Here is a 21,593-nt window from a genome sequence, read left to right as displayed (position 1 = left end):
CCTATGCTAAAGGCCTAGCACGAGGCGCATTCAGGAAGCATTCTGCGGCGGTACCCTAGTCCGGAGGCGCCTGTACGTGCGCCTCGGCGAGCACGACCTGCGGCGCGCCGACCGCGGCGAGCTCGAGCTGCGGGTGAGCGAGGCCGTGCTGCACCCGCACTACGACCCGGATACGGTTGTTAATGATGTAGCGCTTTTAAGGTTAGATTTTTAGACACGTTTAAGGGCGAACGTTTTTTGTTGCATAGATAATCGGAAGGATTTTTCGTTCTTCTGATTTACATACTACTTCTTACCGTATTTATATTTTCCTCCTATAAACAGTAGGTCATCAAGTTGTCGGTCGTCTGCGGGCACACTAAGACTCTGCTTAGTTTATGGTGTATGGTGTACGTACAGTACATCAGCTTGTAATGAATGTAACGGCGTGGCTAACTGGACAGTACGTAGGAGCGCTAAGTCCCTAAAATCCTGGAATAGTATGCAATGCGCCCACAAGCATGCGTCAAAATCACTACGTTTTTTGGTAATTTTAAATGTAGAGTGTCAGACTGTCAGTATAGACATTTCTGCATGGCAGGTTGCATCGGTTCAATGAAGTGTTGCATATACAGGGTGTTAAAAAGGATATAAGTATATTATGCCGTAAGTGGGTGACTCAAGGAATAGTTTTGAATAACTGAGCCGTAAGAAGGTGACTGAAGAAATACTTAATCATTCTGAACACCTTTAGTTCTATGACTTTTGAAAATCTACGAAACATACATTTATAGCTTCTTCATAGACACTTAGTTTTTCGAGGGCATTTTTACTATGTGGAGATTTTATTCATGAAGATTTATTTAACAAAAGTTGTTCAGAATATCGACCTGTTTTATAATTTTTTCATTTTCAGTTTACTAGACCACTTGGAACACCCTGTAGTAACGTATGTACATGTTGCCGTGCCTCGCTGCCTCTGTACATTCTGTGCATGGTTCGAAGCGAAGCTCAAATATACTGGCGTATAACCAGTGATCATGGATTCAGTCTTTCACGTTTCAGGCTTCATTAGATCGTCGGTTGACTGGTTGAAAATGATTTTTGCCATAAGTTCAGCTTTAGTAAACTTATATTTTATATTTATGCAAAAAATACTGCTGTTGTGGTAAAAAAACACTGAAAGCAACAACAAAAAAAATGCTTTTATCGTTAGTAATTCTGGAAACAGACACAGGTTGCGCGTCGGGCCTACTATCTAACCAATGGCTCGCTGGGGAATACAACTTCAGGATTTGTACAAAATTCTAGTTCACCAGCCGTTTTAGTTTGTAAGTACTGAGACAAGATACAAGACAGAAATGAAATCAATTTAAAAAAATCGATTCCATTTGAGGATCGAATGTTTTTTTTATTGTGGAGTCTGTAAATGCTCTAAAAATAGCAGCTTCGAGCTTTTAAAACCTAAAAGTTATCATTAAAATTGTATCAATTTAAACAATGCTTAATCCTTTGTGACGTTCAAAATTATTATGTTAGCAAAAAGCTTTCACTTTGGAGAACCAATATTCTGAGAAGCCATTACATACATTTACAGGTTATTGAACTCTACATACCTACTGAAAGTATATTAATCATAGGGTAGTAAAAATTGAAAGTAACTAAAGTTACTGCCAATGTTCGTGAAACTTTCAGTGTTTTGTGACTGCTACATCTGCTAATCCAATAAATTATTGCACAGCATTGTTTTATAGTTTTTGGAACTTACTGAAATATGATCTAGCTGAATCAAATTCTTTTAAACTTACCTAAGTTTACTTTGTTATTGTGACTTTTTACTGAGTAAATGATTTAATTAAAAATTACAAAGAACACGCGGCCAATTCTAAAAACCGATATAAGTAATTTAAAAGTGAAATTGCCATTGCAAATTCCTTTGAATTTGGTATTAACTACAAAATTACTTTAATTTTGTGCAGGAATTCCAGAAAAAACTTACCGTACCATAGTAAAATTAATGTTTCTCAGTATTTCTGGGACAGTACACTGCCGATGCGAATTAACTTGATAAATGAAACCACATCTACGCCCTTTGTTTAGTAAGAGGATACAGCATAGCTCTCCCATAGTTGAAGCGTGCGTCCAGTAAAAGTCTATTGACTACCAAGCTAGTATAGCAAAGTGACATATTGTCATAAAGCCTCCGACAGACTCGCGCACAAGTAAGAGTGTAGAGAGGCGCTTCGTGCCATATTTCGTGCAACTTTACCCAACTTTACTTTGGCGAAGCATCGAAGCCAGTGTAGTTAGATAGAGCATTAAATTTCAGCTATAAATGAAATCTTTTTTTAAACCGTTCAGTATAATTGCCAATCATCGAAGTAGAAAAAAAGGTAGAAGGAATCTTGGTTACTAAAAAATTTAACACAACAATGGCGGTGACATGAGAGTGTGGGTGTGCGTGGGTGCGATGTTATTGGTTAATGACAGCGAACTGACTTACTTTGAGCGTGAATATGTCTGTGTCGGACTCGTCGTAACAGTGAAATCGACTTACATAGGGTGATCTTTTCCAATGTACCTATAATTTAAATAAAATTTATATCACTCGCCAGGTTGCCCGCCCCAGCGCGTCCCGACCTCGGCCACGGGGTGGCGTGCCTGCCTCAGGGACAGCCGCTGCGGCCCCGCGCGCCCTGCACCATCCTCGGCTGGGGCAAGCGCCGCGCCACCGACGACCACGGCACCAGGCTGCTGTATGAGGCTCAGGTTCGTTATACAGGGTGTAAAAAAGGCTGTACTAAGTCGAATACTATTTTTTTTGTATTTTTATAACCGCGAATTTTGACATTCTGATTTCATTTACTTTTACTTTGTTGGAGAAACTCTCAGAAACTTCAATCTTCAACAATATGAGATTTGCGATATGCGATATGAAATGCCCTTCCGTAGCATTCGCCTTTAGAACTACAAATTCCTATAGGTACCTATCTACCTATTGGAGAATTCTCGCGCAGAGTAAATTTTAACTATGGGATTCCGGGTCAGGGATGTTCTGTTGATATTTGAGCTGTCTAAGGGCTGGAGGGCTTCGTTTATCTATTCGTGGTCTAAACTCGAGAACCCGTCTTCTGTCAGCCACAGATTTAAGGTAGGTACATAGACACAATGTTGGTTTACACAACATACATTAAAAGCTAGGTTAGTATTTGCTAAGCTTTTTAGTATATCCCGAACGTAGCAGCTATACCTTTTACTTATAGTAAGTATTAAAGTGGAAACGCCGTTATTTTTCTCGGATATCTACTGGATTTTCTATTAATCCTATACTGTTGCTGGCTGCATGCAAATATAACAAGTGGCAGAGTAAATACACTGTAAGTAAATACAATATTAACTTTGAAAGCAATATTTCACTCACATACGAGGTTTTGATTCAAAACTTTCGCACAGATGTGCTCGGCATCTGGATGTAGCTTGTTCAACTTCTGCGACGGATTAGTTCACAGTATACATAATATACCTAAATATCGTGCAAAATTATGAATTAATTATTATTTTAACTACATATACATCAAATTTTGCTGAATAATTCAATCCGAAAATTGGGGACCAAATGAGATGTATCAACTATACCTACGTCTTATAGTGTACCCGAGTGTTGTATAAACTGCATCTTTATACGTTCGGGACTGACGCTAATCTGACTGGGTAATCATTTCAACACGGAGAAAAATCATAGTCTAAGACTCTTGATGTAGTGTTTGCCACCAACACGCTAAACAGAAGAAGAATAAGAATATTACATTATGAATAAATTATAAATCATTATTTTATGGTGTAGTTCTATCTTAGAGTAAAATCAGAAAACTTATTATATGTAAGTAAGCAAGTATTTATAATCTACCGGAACGGTAAAATTAAATTTTGTTGAATTTTCGGGGCACTTACCCAGTGCTCACTGTATAAATTCAATGTTACTGCCTCGTAAAAAACGAAATCAATGAATGGGGTATTGTTCAAAGACAGTAAAATGATAATAAAATTGCCCTATAAAACTATAATATAAATGTGATGCTCTGGATTAAGCCACAGTAATGCTATCACTCTTCATTGCTCTATTTAGTTTTTATTGTCGACATGGGTAAGTACAAGACTACCGTATGGCGTATTGGTTAATAACGCAGAACGTACCTAATGCTAAAAATTCGGATTCCGGTTGGAGCAAATTATAGTTTTATTCACTAAGTAAATTTAGATTGGTAGGTAATAGTAGGTATATTTAAAAAAACAGTTTCTATTATTATTAGTATTCAAAGATGGATTGCAACTAAGGTGTTACTTTGAATACATAATTATAAATTTATATAAAGTTTGATGATAAATCCGATTGAACCGTCGCCTGACGACGACATCTGAAAAGTGATGTTATGATGCATTTCGAATGGTTAATATTATAAAACAATTAATTGGTTCTACGCCTAAACTCTGTCCAGTCGTGTCATGCATGTCAAGTCCAGCCCATAGTGCTATACCATGTGCACTATTAAGTAATCTACTTTACCACTTTGCTGATCCTGCTTTTGAGTATTAACGAAAAGTACTCTGTGTCCTGCTGTTGAAATTCATCAAAACAGAGCTAGGATATACTGTTGAATGTGACTAATATACGAGTACATAGACTGATTTTCCCTTCTTTATATCCGCCTTCTTAAAGATTATTCTAAACTCGAAAGTTTGTATGTAAGTATGGATGTTAAACATATATTTTTTTCACGCAAAAACTAAGTGAAAATTACAGAAAAACCAGATTTTGCTTAAATTGTGTAAGCAGAACGCTGAAAACCTGGATTGAGTACTTTTTCATGCATTCAGATCTAATACAAGGACCAAGATAAGTGGATCCATCTCTGCTTACATCGCAAGGATTTTCCCAGGCTTGGTTCAGAGGCACCAATGAGGCAGTCTCCATTGTTTTCCAACTGTAACATCTTCCCAAGAAAGTTTCCGGGTCTCTATATCGAATACTTACCCGGGGATTTTATCTGAAACTTGAGTAATAATTCTCAATTTATTCTTTGGATTTATTGTCTGACAACAAGTGAAATATTTCGCTTTCAATTTCTCATCTTAAGTTTATTTTAGTTCAAAAGTTGTTAAACTTGAACCTTATCATTATCAACAGGTACCTATTTTGAATAAAGGTATTCAGTGTGTCGTTGTCAAAATTTGAAGAGCCTGCTCCCTATTGCAAACTTGTTTAGATTTTAGGATTCAAATTGTATTTAACTTTACACTAATTACTTCGTAAATATGATTTCGTTTTGACTTGGTGTTACGGCCCCTGGCACTTATAGATTTAATAAATAATAATTACTACCAGATATCTATAATGAAGAATTTACCTAAAATCCCAAGCAAATTAATTCGTCGCGTTAGCAGATGATACGAAATTATTCGGTCAGGAATTCGTTTTATTTCAACGTCAATATGCAATACGTGTGAAAAATAATTATAATTTCATATTATTTTTTATATTATTCAATTCTTATAATCCTAAATCCACCGCTTAGGCCATCAACATCGGTTAGGATATTAAAAAAGTCATCAATCTTCGCATTTATTTTTTAAGGCAGTAGGGGTTCAGAGGCCTAAAGCCTTTTATGGGGCGTAATGTCATTCTAAAGTCATTAGATATTCATTACAGTATATTTTACGACTAGGTATTTCGTTTGACACTAATTTGGTATTAAATATAAATAACATTAATGCGAACCTCGTGTATATCTTACACTGTATAAAGCACACTAACGTGGAAGTATGGATTTTAGTTAATTTATATACTTACTCACTGAGTCGGGTACTCAAAAGTGGTGAAGGTTATTTAAACTTAACCATATTTATCTAAATAGAGAGATTAACCATGCAGACTAGAATTAGGGTTAGTCCAACAGTATACTAACTCATTGATTGACTCCCCATAGGTACTCTATGTATACATGCAAGACATATTATATTTTATGTATAACTATAGTACATTTACCGAACTTGAGACTCACCTCCCGACCCCCGTTTTCTTACTTCTGTCGGCATCGACTCAAGCATGCGATCAGCTGCCACTACAGGGATCCTTTATCGACTTTGATAAACGTCATTATAGCTTGATTCGCCATGATTGCGGCGCAGTGATTGGTGGAACGCGCTTTAAACGAGTTTATCGACATCGATAATGACCTCATGTAGCAACCGCGGATCAAGATAATTTTTGCTGTGTTCTTAAACCCTCATGACCACGCTGCAGGTGTCAACGATCCCGCAAGGCGTGTGCCGCCGCTCGTACTGGCAGTACGCCATCACCAGCGACATGGTGTGTGCGGGGCGCGGCCGCCGGGACTCCTGCGCGGGCGACTCGGGGGGGCCGCTGCTGTGTCGGGAGGGGGACAAGTATTATCTGCAGGTTTGTACTTGCATAGTTTCATCATCAGCCAATAATCATCCACTGCTGGACATACGCCTCTCCCAAGGAGCGCCACAACACTCGGTCCTCGGCCTTCCTCATCCAGCCACCAACGGTAACCCGGCTAAGGTCGTTGGTCCAGCGGGCAGGAGAGCGTCCCACGCTGCGTTTGCCTGTTCGTTACGTCAGTCTGCGCAGTCGCTAAATAGATAGATAGGTACATAAATGATACGATCTAGATCGGGACTAATGGGCCGTACTTTGGAAGCAGATTCACAGGGGGACAAGTACTATCTGCAGGTTTGTACTAGCAAACTTAACCTAACCTAAAAAGTACAAACTCCAGCCAACCCGCTACGCCAGTCTGCTCTGTCGTTAAATAAATGATACAGATCTAGCAAGGTGAAGCCAAATCACTACCGAAATATAATATTCTTACAATTTTTCAAGCAAGTGCCCCACTGACTTATACTCGTATGAAACAATATTATAACGCAGCTCTGAGCGCACTGAAAGTTTTTGTAAGATCTCATTGTTATCTACAAAATAAATTAGTTAAGTTTTCCTAATATAGTAAAATAAATAAATAAATAGAGTGAGCCCCCGAAACGTTGTAATAACAACGTCATAGTTTCACACGCAAAGACTCCACTACGAGGTAGTCAATACCCATAATGATAAAAGTTACACGTTTAAAACCGGAAGCGATATGAAATTATATTTAGTCTAGTCACGAACTACCGTGGGCCGCAACCCAAAAATAAAACATCAGCCTCCATAATCCTGAAATTCAAAAGCAAGTTTGGGTAAACAGTTATTAATATTATTATTTAAAACACGCAAGTTTCTAGTAAAAATATTTATAAGTAGGTACAGATAGTTTTGTCTTTTAATTAGAAAGCTAAAATAAACCATAAAGTTGCTTGAAAGAGATTGCTTCTAGCGATAGGGTTAATGGACAAAGGCTTCAGTTGAAAGAGCCGTGTCGGGTAAATTACCCTCTAGCATAGAATAGAATAGCGATAAGGTCGCATAGTGTATCTAGCTGTAATTTTTTGCATTAAAAATATGTAGGTACACACACATGTGATTTAATTCATCATAAATTGTTATCATACAGACGAGTCTGGGTACAAGATTATGACAGTACGTATATATGCTGATTATCCATCGCCTGCAAACTCCAAATGTTAAGAAAATAAAAAAAACTGGATAGAAATAAACTATATGGCGACCATAAACTTCTTGCTTCGGTGACAAACTTCTTATTGAATATTCCCCTCATTTATTTTCCAGGGTATCACAAGCTTCGGCGACGGTTGCGGCAAGCGCGGCAAGTTCGGCATATACACCAGGACCGCAGGCTACGTCACTTGGATGAAGCAAGTCATGGCACACAAGTACTTCGACGACTGAAACATACAAACACACACACACACACACATTCTACCCGAAGATACAGGGTGTGAGAATTTGAGTATCTTTTTCCATCAAACGGTGGATAGAACTAATGACCAACTATCTATAATGTTATACACTCACGGGAAATGATAAAGTTCCATTGAGAAAAACACCAAATTTATTATTAGTTATTCGACTTAGCTTTACGACGCCTTCTGCAATATTATTTTTATTTATTTAGTATATGTAACTGTGCATTAGAATATCACCAAATAATAACGTAAATATTTTGTTCATATTCCTTTTAAATGTTTTTGAAAAATTGGGTCGTTTGTTGTCAGCATTTTGCAAGTGAAACTGTTTCTTTGCCCGTGAGTGTATTATTTCTGAGGGGGCTTTAAAGCTCCTGTACGTGGCTCTTTCGAGTACATTTCCCAATAATTTAAGCTCAGCCAGTCTAGCTCCCGTGTAAATTGATGTTGCAAAAGCTTAGATAGGCACTCTATACTATAGGTCCAATTATAGATAATCTCGTTTCTGTAGTAGATGGACTAGCTGACAGAATTATTATGTTCAACCGTCTCATCCACTTCCTTACGTATCCTACATAAAACTGTATAATGTTGCCTATTATTGTATACTAGCTGTCCCCGCGCGCTTCGCTTCGCCTTAAAAAGTTTTCTCGTGGGAATTCCGGGATAAAAAGTACCCTATGTTTTTTCCCAGGGTCTAGACCGTATGTATACCAAATTTCATTCAAATCCGTTCAGTAGTTTTGGCGTGAAAGAGTAATAGACAGACAGACAGACAGACACAGTTACTTTCGCATTTATAATATTAGTTAGGATATGTATCATAACAAGCAGGACCGCAACACCTAACCATATTCACTATAATTACGTATATATTTTACTATATTTTCAGTAACTATACGAGTCACACTCTATTTCTGATTCGTAGAAATGCAAAGTTTGAGCGCACACAAGATGCTTGGTTGCACGGAGTAATTATATAATTAATTAATTTAATTAGTCTATGCTCCTAGTGCGTATTTAATTAGTATTCCAAATGTCATGTTCTCGAAAACGATGTCAAAGTTAAACCTTAATGTTAAGCTTATGTTCCTTGAGTTAAGCTAAACTGTGTTAAGTCTGCTGTAACTTATTAAACTATTGCCAGTTTATTACTTGCCTGCCAAGATTTTAAGTCTAGAATGGGGCGCTTTGATTAGCTGGAATGTTGCTGAAATTTCGTATGTTGGCTAATTTAATTTTAGTATTTAAGGATGCCATGACATGTTATCGTCCTTATTCGTAAGAAGTTATTTAAATTAACCTATTTTGTAAGTATTTTTTGTTACTTAATAAATTTTAACGACTTAAATATACTTCTGGCGAAATTATTTCATACTCATACTTTCTATTTTTTACTGTTTAGGAGTACCTAATTTATAGAGTAACCCAAATGATATAGTTGACAGTACAGTAGATTCTTTAAACTCATCATATAGGCAGTGAACGGTAATAGTGTCACTGAAAATGATTAATCTATCTGGCACTAACCAAGTGATTAAATACCGTTGCACGTGGCAGTATTTCAATATAGTAAACATCAATATTGAATGTAACACTTTGTTATTTGTTCCCGAAAGCTAATTGTTTGCCGGCGAAAATACTCAATGTAACTACAAAATTGATAGAGGACCATCGAAAAAACTCCGGCTCACTGTAATGGTTTATTGGTTGATTGCTTTTCGATGACTTGTGATTGGTGATCGTTCGGCGCGCACGTTCACCCGATTGGCTATTTGTTAGTGAGCGCGGCATCACTTTTCTAAATAATTGCTGTAGTCGTGCCGTGTAGCAATGTGATGGAATGGTTCATGTCACTGAAATTATACACGAGCGAAGGAATAACACACTGGCTTGAAAAATAAGTAGGTGTTATACTTTTTTATAAGTACAATCTAGGTGGTTCTCTACTTCTCTGGACTGTGCCTGTTATACAATTAGGTACAATACAAACGGAAATAACTTACAAAGGCATATTCTAACACGCTTTTACGCAACGTGTATATCATGATGCGTGGCTGGGCTAAAATCGCTGAAACAATTCCTATGGAAACATTTTATAGTTTACTATATTTTTGCAAAATGAATAATTACTATAATCAAAGATTATCACAAAAATCTTTAAACATTGTTTAACAACACGTGTTAAAAACGAATTTTGACAGTTATATTAGGCGTCTGAGAGCGCTAAACATCTGTTAAATACTGTCTAAATTTTTGTGGTAAGGCCATTATTGATTTTGGCAGCTTTCATAGATACCTCTGGAAAATGAAAGCGTGGTTTTTCTAAAATTCAATCTACGGGTCGTGTGTTATCTCTGTACTGCGGAACAATTAAAAATGTGAAGAAAAACATTCTGATTGGACTTATTTCCAGAATTGCAGATGATGAAATACTGGCGGAGTCATGACATTATCGTGAGTAAGGAGTCATTTCCATATATTTTGGCCCATCACATTTCGTTGTTGATACCTACAAAATATTTAACTTTGTCAATGAGTACTTTCTTTATTTTTCCCTCATCTGCATAATAATTCCACTTCTGGCATTGACGGGTTTCATTACGTAGCGGTACAAGCTAATAAAATCCCAATTTTATCCAGTTCTGCTGGCAAACAAAACTGGCCACCCCGAGTCACCCAATTAAATGAACAAGGGATGTTGCCAACTCAAGTAAAAATATAGCAATTTTTTATTCAATACTGGCCTGTGCTCTTATTAAAATTTTTATGCCGAGGTTATCTAGTTTTTTGTAGCTACTTCTATAGATACGCATAGACAAACACTTATTTGAAACATGGCTATTATAATATAATATTATGAAATGGAAGAGGTAAAAGAGCACACTATAAATAACAAGAAAGATGCACACTCAAAAAAAGCATTTTATTAACAAATTCACGTAAAAACATACAAAAACAAATTCACAAACATTATATTGAGAAATATAGGTTCGATTTCACCTCATTTGACTCATACCGTACTACAAAATGTATACAGCCGCCCCAACATCAACAATTCTACAATGACAGTACGCTATCCTGATGTAAGTCTTCGGTCTCCTTGGCCACCGAGGCGACCCACGGGGCCAGGGCCCACACCCCCGTGTACTGGGCTGACTGATCACCGGTAGGGTGACGCTCCTCCTGGTTATCAGAGAAAAAGGTTTGTTTTTGTTTAGTTGTCGTTTATAAATAAACATAAACTTCTTTTTGCATTTTGCAAGCATTTAATATCCTTATTCTTATTAATTATACGAAAGAGACACACAACAAACAAAAAAAAATATAAACATGTACAAAAGCAAAGTATGAAATATAAAAATATTCTCGTAAAAATTAGTCCCGTTCAATGTTCATGCTATTGATTGCTACGATGAATATGAACATAAACTGTCACTATTTGTAATTCGGTCACAGTTATTGGAAATTTTCGTATTATCTCTGACCGCTCTGGACACGTGTTTACCTTTTCATTGAACGATGCGGACGCGGGACAGGTAGCCGATAAATAAAGTAACAACATACACATTCGTAGTGAATTCTGTTCGACCAAACGTTGTAAAGTTTATCTCTGAACCGAGCTGCCTCCTGTCAAGATCGCGATGCGGAAATACAGTCCATCTACATATAAAGTCATGAGAACGGAAATATCCACCAGTATATATTTTTACAGGTTTTTACAACTTTAAATAAATAACTGACAATAATAAAAATACTTTGCAAAATAGCACTCTTTATTTTTATGACTTTATACAGGGTGCTGCAAGAAGGGAAAAATACTAAGCCGAAACGGTGTGACTCAGGGGATCATTATGAACAACTTTTGTTCTACGAGTTTTTGAAGTTCACGAAAATAAAAAATCTTTTTCCATAGAGACTTTGTTGGTCACGTGACTTACTTACTATGGAGAACGTTTATTTTTTTTCGCGAATTTCCAAAACTCGTAGAACAAAACTTGTTTAGAATGACCCCCTGAGTCACCCCCTTTCGGCTTAGTATACCCTTTTTGCAACACTCTGTAGATGGACTATACGGGTATAGTCTATAGTCTATACTCTATACCCGGTCCAGAATTTTATAAAAATAAATAGGTACTGAACTAAATAATAAGGCTCGCAGATGAAGGAGGGTATTTCCCGTTAACCTAGATCTAGGAAATTTGGCTAGTACTGTCGGAAACATTGAAACACGGAAATTATAATAATAAAGACGTTTCTTAATAAATACACTAACCCGCATATTATAATAAATAAAAACACTGTTTATCATGTAAAGACTAGACTTATTTATATATATGTAGGTACATAATGGAACAATAATTATATAAATACTTATGTAAAATTTTGAAACTTGTATTGAAATCGGTAGGCACATTAAAAAAATCCATCATAAAAAAGCTGGTGCCTGTAATTTGAACTGTTGTACTGCACCACTTATGTATTCTTTCCTTGAGTTGCACGTGAAATCGCTATGAATTCACTTCCGTCCCGTACCCTTGTACAATATACAGTGAATCAGTACAATTGTCCGCTCGCCTCGTGCCCGCAAATAACCCTCCCCGTAGAGAGCAAAATTATACAAAATTGACAGAAAATTTCAAGTAATTTCCTTCACATTTTACATTATTTTGTAAATATTATTGTATCTTGATTATTATAATGATTATGCACGCGCTGCGAGCACTGATGAGATCAGTTGTTTGTGACATTCCACGTGTTTTTTCATACTCTATTTCAGGAACAGGAATAAGGTTTACTCGTGGATATGATAATATTGACATTGATGTCATCTGTATGGAAACAGAAGGTACCTACTTATACAAATATGTTTGTGTATGTAATACATACGGTCTAGTTCTTTTTACTTTTGATATTTGGCTAAGAGTAAAACTTTTTTTGGGCTAGATATCCAAGGAGCAAAAATACTCTATATACAGCAAGGGGGATAGGGACCTTGTGGTAAATGTATTGCTAATCTCCATAACATTTTGTATTATAATAATAAAGCAGTGTTTATGCAGCATTCGGTTGTATCGCCCATCTCACCCTCACGCCGTTCCCTACAAGGCGACCTTACAGGATACAACACACTCTGCATCCTTTAATCATACGCTAATCTTCTTAGCTGGTTTAATCATATATTTTTAATAGCCTATTTATTATCTCACTGCTGCTGGGCAAAGGCCATCCTTTTTATCTTTCACACCCTTCGATACTGTGCACCCTCAGCTCAGTTATTATCATAGTAAGTTTGGAAAAAAAGCTTCAAACCTCCAAGTACAAGGCGACGAGTTTCCCCCCGCTGACGAGCACGCTGCCGGGGGCGGGGGCGGTGACGTCACTGGCGCTGGTGCGGGGCGGCAGGCAGAACACGTTGTTGATGCCGCCCTGGTCTTCTGTCATGTTCTTCAAATGTCTGCCATGGTATTAATTGTGAGTAAGATTATGGTTTAGTCGGCAGTGGTCGTTTGGCTTAAGATTCACCGTTTTATAGATTGTTGGAGAGGCGTTCTTAAATTCAGATTTTAACTATTTAGCAAATGTTTGCTGGCATGCACCTCTGCATATAATTATATAAAGAAACAATATGAAAACGGTGGCGGCCTTTATATAAGTGTGAGTAGGAAGGAACCAGCAGCATCTAGCAGACTCCATTTGTTTCTTTATCTGCGGGCATGCAATTACGCTATAAGTACTTTATTATATTATACAAACGCATTTCACTTAACCGTTATACGCAAAGATGCCTAGAAGCATCATCCAGCTGTCCGATAGTTGAGCATTCTATAGGACTTTGCGAAGTCTTCAAACTCACCCTTAACTGCTACACAATAAGCCACACCTGAATACCATACTTAATATCCACTACAAACGCGATTTAATATCAACCGAACCGGAGCAATGCCCGTTCGTAGTTGAAGAAGATATTGCTATTATAGATACCGAGATGATGTAAAATATTTCTTATATGAATGAAAAATTGGATAGGCTCTTCTAGTAAAATAAAATAACCTTACAATCAGACAACCGTGATTTACACCACTCCTAGCTGGCTATGGTGTTTCTCCTTACAGCAATGAATAATTCAGTTTCAAAAAAGCAGGTTCAATAAGTATGACAAACTTAAATACTAACTCATAATTCTTATTTCCTGGACATGAACCGGAGTAGACATTACTGTTGTAACTGGAAAAGTACGAAGGTGCTGCGTCGATCGTAGCCTCGTGGAACCTAGAAGAAATTAACGTCATTATCTGAAAGAGCTGGATGGAAGTGTCCGACTGGTCAGATTTGGCACAGAATAGAGAAGATTGGCGCACTTTAACGTCGGAGGTCAAGATCCACTTAGGGTCGCTGAGCCAGCTAAGTATGTACCTAAGTACCTACGTATAGTAATTTCATCATCATACCATCACCCACGGCTCGACATAGGCTCTCTACTAGGTACCTATCTATAAAAAAATACCTATTATATTTTTTTTAAATTAATTGTGAACTCCTAGGAAGAACCACGAAATGAAATTTTTAAATCCGATAAGGTATAATTTACTTTATATTGATAATGGAATCATTTATTTGGGGGCGGAAAGCCAATTTTCGTGGAAAACGACTGGCGTTATGATGAATTTGTGGATTCAATAAGGATTAATGCTGTGGAAATTTAAATATCGTTGCCTCGGTTGAATGGGCAGACATAATTGCATTATTTTCGTGATAAATTCGTTTTTTACGGCAACCGGACATCTGAATGTTTCCGGAAATACCAACATTTTATGAAATCCTCATTTTTTTAATGAATTTAATTATTCTTATTTTTCCGACTTCCTGTTCCGTAAATCGCAGACAATATTTTTGAGAAAATTAAAAATTTGCACGGTAACACGATTGTTGTGGTTGCTGTCCAAAAATCCTAAGGTACGTTTACACTATTATAAATATCTAATTAGAAAATTTCCTCAATCAAATACGCGTGTTGTGTAAAAGTATTGTGGCGCTCCTAAGTGGCTGAAAATTGTCTGATGATGATGACGTCATCATATTTTTTCTCAGTCTGAACAAATTATTTATTTAATAAAATCATTACGTATGGACAATATACATGTAAGTACATATTATAATATAAGTATATTATGTACATAATTAATATAATTAATTATACCTGTCCAGCCCCCAGCCGACGGCAGTGGCGGCGCCGAGTGCCGCGTGGTGCGTGACCAGCGACACCGCCGACCACGAGCGACAGGTCGCACTCGTCGAGTCCGCCACCTGGATCAAACCTGCAACCATTCGCATTATTATTATGATTAGTTTAAGTACATTTTACGTACATTACACCTCACCAAGCAAGCAACAAGTAGACAACCCGTACGTGTAAAAAAGTAGAGCAACTGAATGTTAATCACATACAGAATAAACATGAATTCAAACACGTCAACTCCACTGAACTAATGCCCCGTTTTGTTTTCATCCCACACCCTACAGACGATCTACGCAACAGCATAATGAAGGACATTTAAAATTAAGCTCACTGAAGCGAGACACATTAGACGACAAACAATTTTTGTTATACCTGAATACCCTTCAAGGTTCCCAAGGGATGTCGCGGACGCGTGGAGACAAGGGCGAAGAAACCACACGCGGCGGCCCACACAACGTCAATCCTCATTAATTTGACATGTGCTCTGGTTGTGAACACCTTGAATATTGATGAGACTTTCGCGTATAAATACTGGGAGCTTTCTGTCAACCGGCACATTCAATCTACACCCTTCCAAAGTCTACTAGTCTACTATTCCACTACCCAACGAGCAACAATGAGTCTGAAGATTGTGACAGTCCTGGTGCTGGTGGCGGTGACGGCCGAGCCGAGCAGCGGCCAGGCCCAGATGTTCTGCGGCAGGAAGCTGGCTGACACCCTCGGTATGTTGTGCGAGAATGGCCTGCTATTAGAGAAGAAGTCAGCTCCGTCCTACAACTCCATATACGGCGAGGATCTGCCCAAGTACGGCTGGCCCTGGATGTCGAAGCACAGGGCCCAGGCCCTCGAGATGCCCTCAAGAGGTAAGCGCCATGTGGTCGACGAGTGCTGCCTCAAGCCCTGCACCATCGACGAGCTACTCACCTACTGTGCCTAGATCCACGACTGATGACTTGTGAATTATGAAAATGGATTTGAATTGCATAATGTTACCGAATTTATTTATTGGATAGCTAGCTAGGATGTAAGTTTTAATTGTAATTAAATTATACACTTTTAAGTATATAAAATTGGATACCAATGTACAGTTTATTATTTTATTAGTCATTAACATTACACAGCTTTGCCAAGAGATGTCTTTGTCTATTTATTGGAAAATTACGAGTAATGTCTACGGATATGAAAATAGATAGTTTACAATTGTTGTATTAATAAATTTATTGTTACTCTACAATGTATTGTTGATTTTGTATATTAAATTTGGTGTGTTTCAATATCAAAAGTAATTTGAAATATGAAACTCTGTTTAAATTTTCGATTTGATTTCGCCAACAAATTCCATAGCATAAATGAGCATTAAAATAGCACTTTTTTATCTGCAAAATCCAGGGTGTAGGTAGAGTCTGATTAAATGTACCTATGACCATGACGTAGGGTTTGAGACACTTCTAAGATATAGTCCTAATGACACCATAATAATGCATTATTATGGTGTCATTAGGACTATGAATGTGTCATTATCATTATCTATTTTTGAGATCCAGCAGCCTCAAAAATAGATAATGATAATATAAAGTTCACCCACTGCCTCATTGATCTTCCAATATCATAATACACACTGTTGTTACTTTGTGTGTTATACAGGTTATACAGTATTGTGTACTGGGTAAACTTTACACTATGACATATTTTAGACTAAACTCGTATGTAACGATTATTTTGTGTTACAAGATCAATAAAGCACAGGGGTACCAGTACAGTGAAACTATAAAGTCCTGAAATTAAATGAGGGCACTGCTATCTTTCATGTAGCAACCCTATATAGCGAAACATAACTGACTTTGATACTTGAAATTTTGCCTGTTAACTTCCTACCTATTTATGTATTTTAAAAACAACTCACCATCCACAAAAAAGCTCTTATACAAGCTAGAAGGTGTTAATATGAAGGCTAATAGTGAAACCAATAAATATTTATTTAGATAACGTTATTACAACTGTATAAAAAAAACTGGATCTGTTGACGAAGGGCACACATAGCAAAGACATCAATTTCTCTTTTTGGACGGCCAGTTCTGTTTCTTCCAGGAGTTAGGAATATTCCATATTTTGCGCTCTTTGGCACGCTGGTCCGATATAACTATAAAATAAAATAAAAAAATCTTTTTGAGTTACACAATGCCCCCCAAATTCACACAATGTGAATTTAGTAAGTAAACAAACATATATCTTCAAGTATCAAAATGTTAAGGTTTGACTCAACTGAAACCAGATGAAACCTACAATCAGTGGTATGTAAACAATGTTCGACTTGGGCTCTAAACCTAGGTTTATCGATAAATGAAGCGTTGGTACTAATAAAAAATGAGATATTACAATTTGTACAATGCTACATACCCGTCATAGACGCTGTACGAGCGTAAACATCCTCCAAATTCGACAAAATGTGTCCAGCTTTATGTTCCGCTAAACATTGTATTAAAACTCGATAAATAACTTCACTAGCTTGACTACAAATATTTTTCTTCATCTTCCTAATTGCAACCAAGCGTAAATTGTTGCTTTTAACTAGATTATCCTTATAATTTATAAGAAAATTCAAAAAAACAGCCAACCGCCTATTGACATAAACAATTGTTATGACTTTTATGTTTCTTTTCTAATGGTGCCAGGCTCCTGAAAATTTTAGTTCCTCAAACATTAATTTCAGGACTTTATAGTTTCACTGTACATACTTGTATCTCAATGGGTAAACTTTACAATATCTCACAAATAGTTTTTTTTTTCACAAATTAGTAAATATAATAATAATATGTAGGACATCTCACACAGGGCCATCCGACTGAAACTGACGGCCATCTGACTGCTGATACATCTACACATAATACATAGATACATATTATTATATGCAAATTGGGTGTTGCCAAGAACCGAGAACAAATATCTATCTTTAAACAAATATGTGCCCCAGCCGTCAATCGAACCCGGGACCTTCGGCACACCAGTCAGGGTCTAACCACTACACCATTCGGTCGTCTACAAAAGCAGTTACTCACCAATATTATACAGCTGCCTCCTCGCCGGGTCGCGGGGATGGAACCGCGGGTGCACCACGCTGTACTTGACGTAGACCACCAGCTCGGGGTGTCGCCAGTTGGGCCCGCAGTACGTCACGAAGGCCGACACGGCGTCGTCTGATTGGTCCGACTGTCGAAGGTAGAGACAGGCGCCTGACGTCACAAGCCAATGGGGGCTCAGGATCGCCGCGTCGCAGTGGAGCTGGGGAATGGTGAATTCTGTAGCATATTGGTGTGTTATAAATGATATTATTCATATTATTAATTCTTTATTGCACATGAAACAAGTAAGTACAAAAGTGCTAGTACTCAGACTGGTAGCATTCTCTACCAGTTAACCTTTGGTGATGTCGAGAAAGTGATTGATAGTGTGGTATGCTGAGAAGAAGGATTATAGGCTTGTTATTATGCTGTTCCTTAAAATGGTCCCATTTCTATGCTAAACAGACCATGGAATCCATTGCGATGAGTGCGCATCGGAAATTGTGCCTACAGTCGTTATGGAGCTGTTTTAGCTATTCAACATAAAATGAGTACATGAAAAACATCTCCACCCAACGCAGACCCCTAAAAACTAAATTGATTTGTCAGTTCCGAAAATTTTACCAGGATACTTTGGGTGTTGAAGGTAAGTAATTTCTAACTAAAACATTTAGCATATTCATATAGGTACTTGTACTTACCGACAGCGGCTCATAGATGTACACAGCAAGATACGTAAATTTACTCCATGAACTTTCTTTAGCCCTCTTTGGAAACTTTATTGGAACGGAATAATTACTGACACTTGTATTCAAAGAGGTGGCTTGCTCTGAAATATCTACTGAATACATTTTATAAGGTGGTATTTCTGTATAAGTGCTTTTGCTGGAGTTTTTGAAACTGACATGCGAATATAAATCGTGAGATTGGCTTAGGTTTCCTAGCTGAGCAACAGGCTTTGCTTGAATCGAGGGATTTGCTGTATTTTCATCATACATTTCAAAGAATTTTACTTTGTCTGATGGGATAGCCGTTGTTTTACGTGCATGGGTTTCACGTAATTGCTGCTCAATTATTGGTACAATATTAAATTCAGTAGTGTCAGGAAGTCTTTCCGCAACTGGCAAATTTAATTTATAATTCATGTTATGAGAAAAGCCTACATAACTTATTTTTTCAGAGTGCTCTCTGTGGGGAATGTCTTGGTATAGTCGATACTCATCAGGAGTATTTTCAATTTCTTTGGTTAAAGATCTCACAGTAGCTTGGTAATGATATTTGAATGGGTATCTCTGATGAACAGCTTCTATATTAATTGATCCTAGAGTCTTGTTTTCAGAAACATGTAAGCGCGATTGGTCATCTTTTAGTGATTTTTTTGATTTATTGCTATAGTTTGGAGGAGACTTTTTAGTTGTGATTGGAACTAGAATTGCAGTTTGATAAATAGTCACTCGTTTTATAGGTAAATCAGTCGGGAAAAAATCCGAGGAATGCATGTTAATTTTATTTGGATATTTAGCTTCACGGGGTATTTTTGGTTTTGCTCGCTCTACTTTTCTTTCGGCGAATTTAAGATCTATCTGTGGAGTTGTAAACCTTGTGAAAGGTTCTTTTCGTATTTGGTATGTTACATATTTTTTGAAAACACCAGGAAATAATGAATGATGGTTTTCTTCAACACGAAATACTGATATGTTTCCTGTAGTTTGTTTTCCATCATTTTGAATAACATGATCTTGCATATAGTCAAATTCAATCATTGATTCGGGGGTGGTAAGTTCAAGACTCTTTTGAGTTGCTACAGGAGCATTATTGAACATGTCTTGATATTTTTTATTATCATCCCGAATATTTTGCGTACCTAATACAATATCAACATTTGCACTTCTCGGCTTTCTCCAAATAGTTTTTAACACGTCGTGTTGTCTTCTATTGAGATTACCTATTCTATATTGCCATCTATTTCTAGATCCCATAAGCTTCAAGTTTCTATGTGCTACTTTTGTTAAGTTTTCATAGTGCGGAGTCATTGTGCTTAACTCATACTGCTCTTCAAATATACCATCGGTTATGTTGTACATAAAAAGCAATAACAGTATTTGATACCGATATACCAGCAAAAGATTCGGCCAAAATAATAAATACATTTCTTACAGGTTAAGTCAACAAAGATTTGCTTTGCATAATATTATGTAGATAGTGTAGTAAGTATGTGATCTACGCTTTAGCAAATTTGTATTTTTTAAATGAGAAATTCGCACTTATGTTTTAATATGCATAATAATTAACATAAAAAATCTTGTAGAAAAATAAATTTTATGTAAATGAAGGAAAAGTGAAGGAAAACATCAAAATAAATTGAAATTGCTCTGTGAGTTTGACTGTGTTTTTTATCACAGATCATAAGAAGGGAATTAAGATTTGTATATTATTCTGATAAAGTTTGATTAAAAAAAAATAATCTTTTGATGATCACAAGGAATGCGCACTCACCAAAATGATGCAAACAAAAATAGACTTAACTTATTCACCTTAAGATTTATATTTGAAGTGAAAGAGGCCGCGAGCCGATAGAGAGGGTTACCACAGAGCCCTTCCTCTCTTTCTAACAATTGCCAGGATTTAGTTGTGTAAACTTTAGTAGATTTTTTACGAAGAGAGCTATGCAAAAAAAATATTAAAATAAATCATAGACTACTGTATATCATATCATTTTCAAAAACAAATTTATAATAAATCATTATAAACATGTAATTTTAATGAAATATTTGGTATTTGTATGAATAATAATTTCATAAAAAATATTGGTAGTTTTTCTAAATACTTTACGACAAGACCGAATTTGTCAAGATGACGGATGACATTTATACTGTTGTGAGGGACGTTATTGTTAGGGTGACCATTAATTCGTACTTTTGAATCACTTTCCATTAATTAGGACCTGTTTCATTCAACTTTTTGTTTTATTTTATTTTATACCTAAGTATCATAAGGTATTATTGTGGCTGATATCTTATAAGGCTGGTAAAGAGTTATGAGCTGTTGATTTTTTTGGTGATAGATATGAGTATTATAAGATAATTTATCAAGCTTAAAACCGGCGGAAGCACTTAGGTTGAGATATTTTTTTTGAAATCTTATGATTTTCATCAACTAGAATATGTAAACGGAACACCCAGGTAAACACGTTTTAGGTACATAGTTGCGTTTAATGTTTTAACCTGTTTTGACACTTTCTTGTCAACACTACACCCAACTTAATTTTAATTACTTAAAATTATATTTTCCCAAATTTCAGCTTTCCTTCCAATGAAGAAACATAGCAAAGGTGGTTCCAAGTAATTCCCACAAATTTTCATCATTTTAAACCCGATGATTAATCCCGATTCATCGCAAGTGGTTATTATCGTTACAGTCGAACT

The 21,593-nt window shown here is 36.7% G+C and overlaps 3 protein-coding genes across 3 annotated transcripts in view; 2 read left to right on the top strand and 1 right to left on the bottom strand.

Annotated features, from left to right (window-relative positions):
* LOC105384181 (transmembrane protease serine 12) overlaps positions 1-8,472 on the top strand; it is a 29,146-nt gene extending 20,674 nt beyond the window's left edge. Inside the window, exons 10-12 of the mRNA XM_048629080.1 lie at positions 2,595-2,748; positions 6,281-6,436; positions 7,733-8,472. Coding sequence (XP_048485037.1) covers positions 2,595-2,748; positions 6,281-6,436; positions 7,733-7,852 — 430 coding nt within the window. The 3' untranslated portion in view covers positions 7,853-8,472. The remainder of the gene's footprint in view (positions 1-2,594; positions 2,749-6,280; positions 6,437-7,732) is intronic.
* Positions 8,473-10,776: 2,304 nt separating this feature from the next.
* On the bottom strand, positions 10,777-20,523 carry LOC105384157. The gene is made up of 6 exons (XM_048629263.1): positions 18,870-20,523; positions 18,166-18,388; positions 15,071-15,188; positions 14,047-14,142; positions 13,183-13,327; positions 10,777-11,055 (listed from the first exon to the last, which is right to left on the bottom strand). The coding sequence occupies exons 1-6, from the start codon at positions 20,316-20,318 to the stop codon at positions 10,930-10,932; spliced, it is 2,157 nt and encodes a 718-aa protein (XP_048485220.1). The 5' UTR covers positions 20,319-20,523; the 3' UTR covers positions 10,777-10,929.
* Positions 15,677-16,581, top strand: LOC105384156 (bombyxin B-1 homolog). The gene has a single exon (XM_011554348.3). It carries the CDS (start codon positions 15,726-15,728, stop codon positions 16,044-16,046), a length of 321 nt encoding a protein of 106 aa, XP_011552650.3. The 5' UTR covers positions 15,677-15,725; the 3' UTR covers positions 16,047-16,581.
* Positions 20,524-21,593: the final 1,070 nt, after the last annotated feature.

The sequence above is a fragment of the Plutella xylostella genome, chromosome 22 (genome assembly GCF_932276165.1).
Source record: "Plutella xylostella chromosome 22, ilPluXylo3.1, whole genome shotgun sequence".
Lineage (NCBI taxonomy): Eukaryota > Metazoa > Arthropoda > Insecta > Lepidoptera > Plutellidae > Plutella > Plutella xylostella.
The sequence above is the reverse complement of the archived record's forward strand: the minus strand, read 5'-3'. Positions and strand labels throughout refer to the sequence as shown.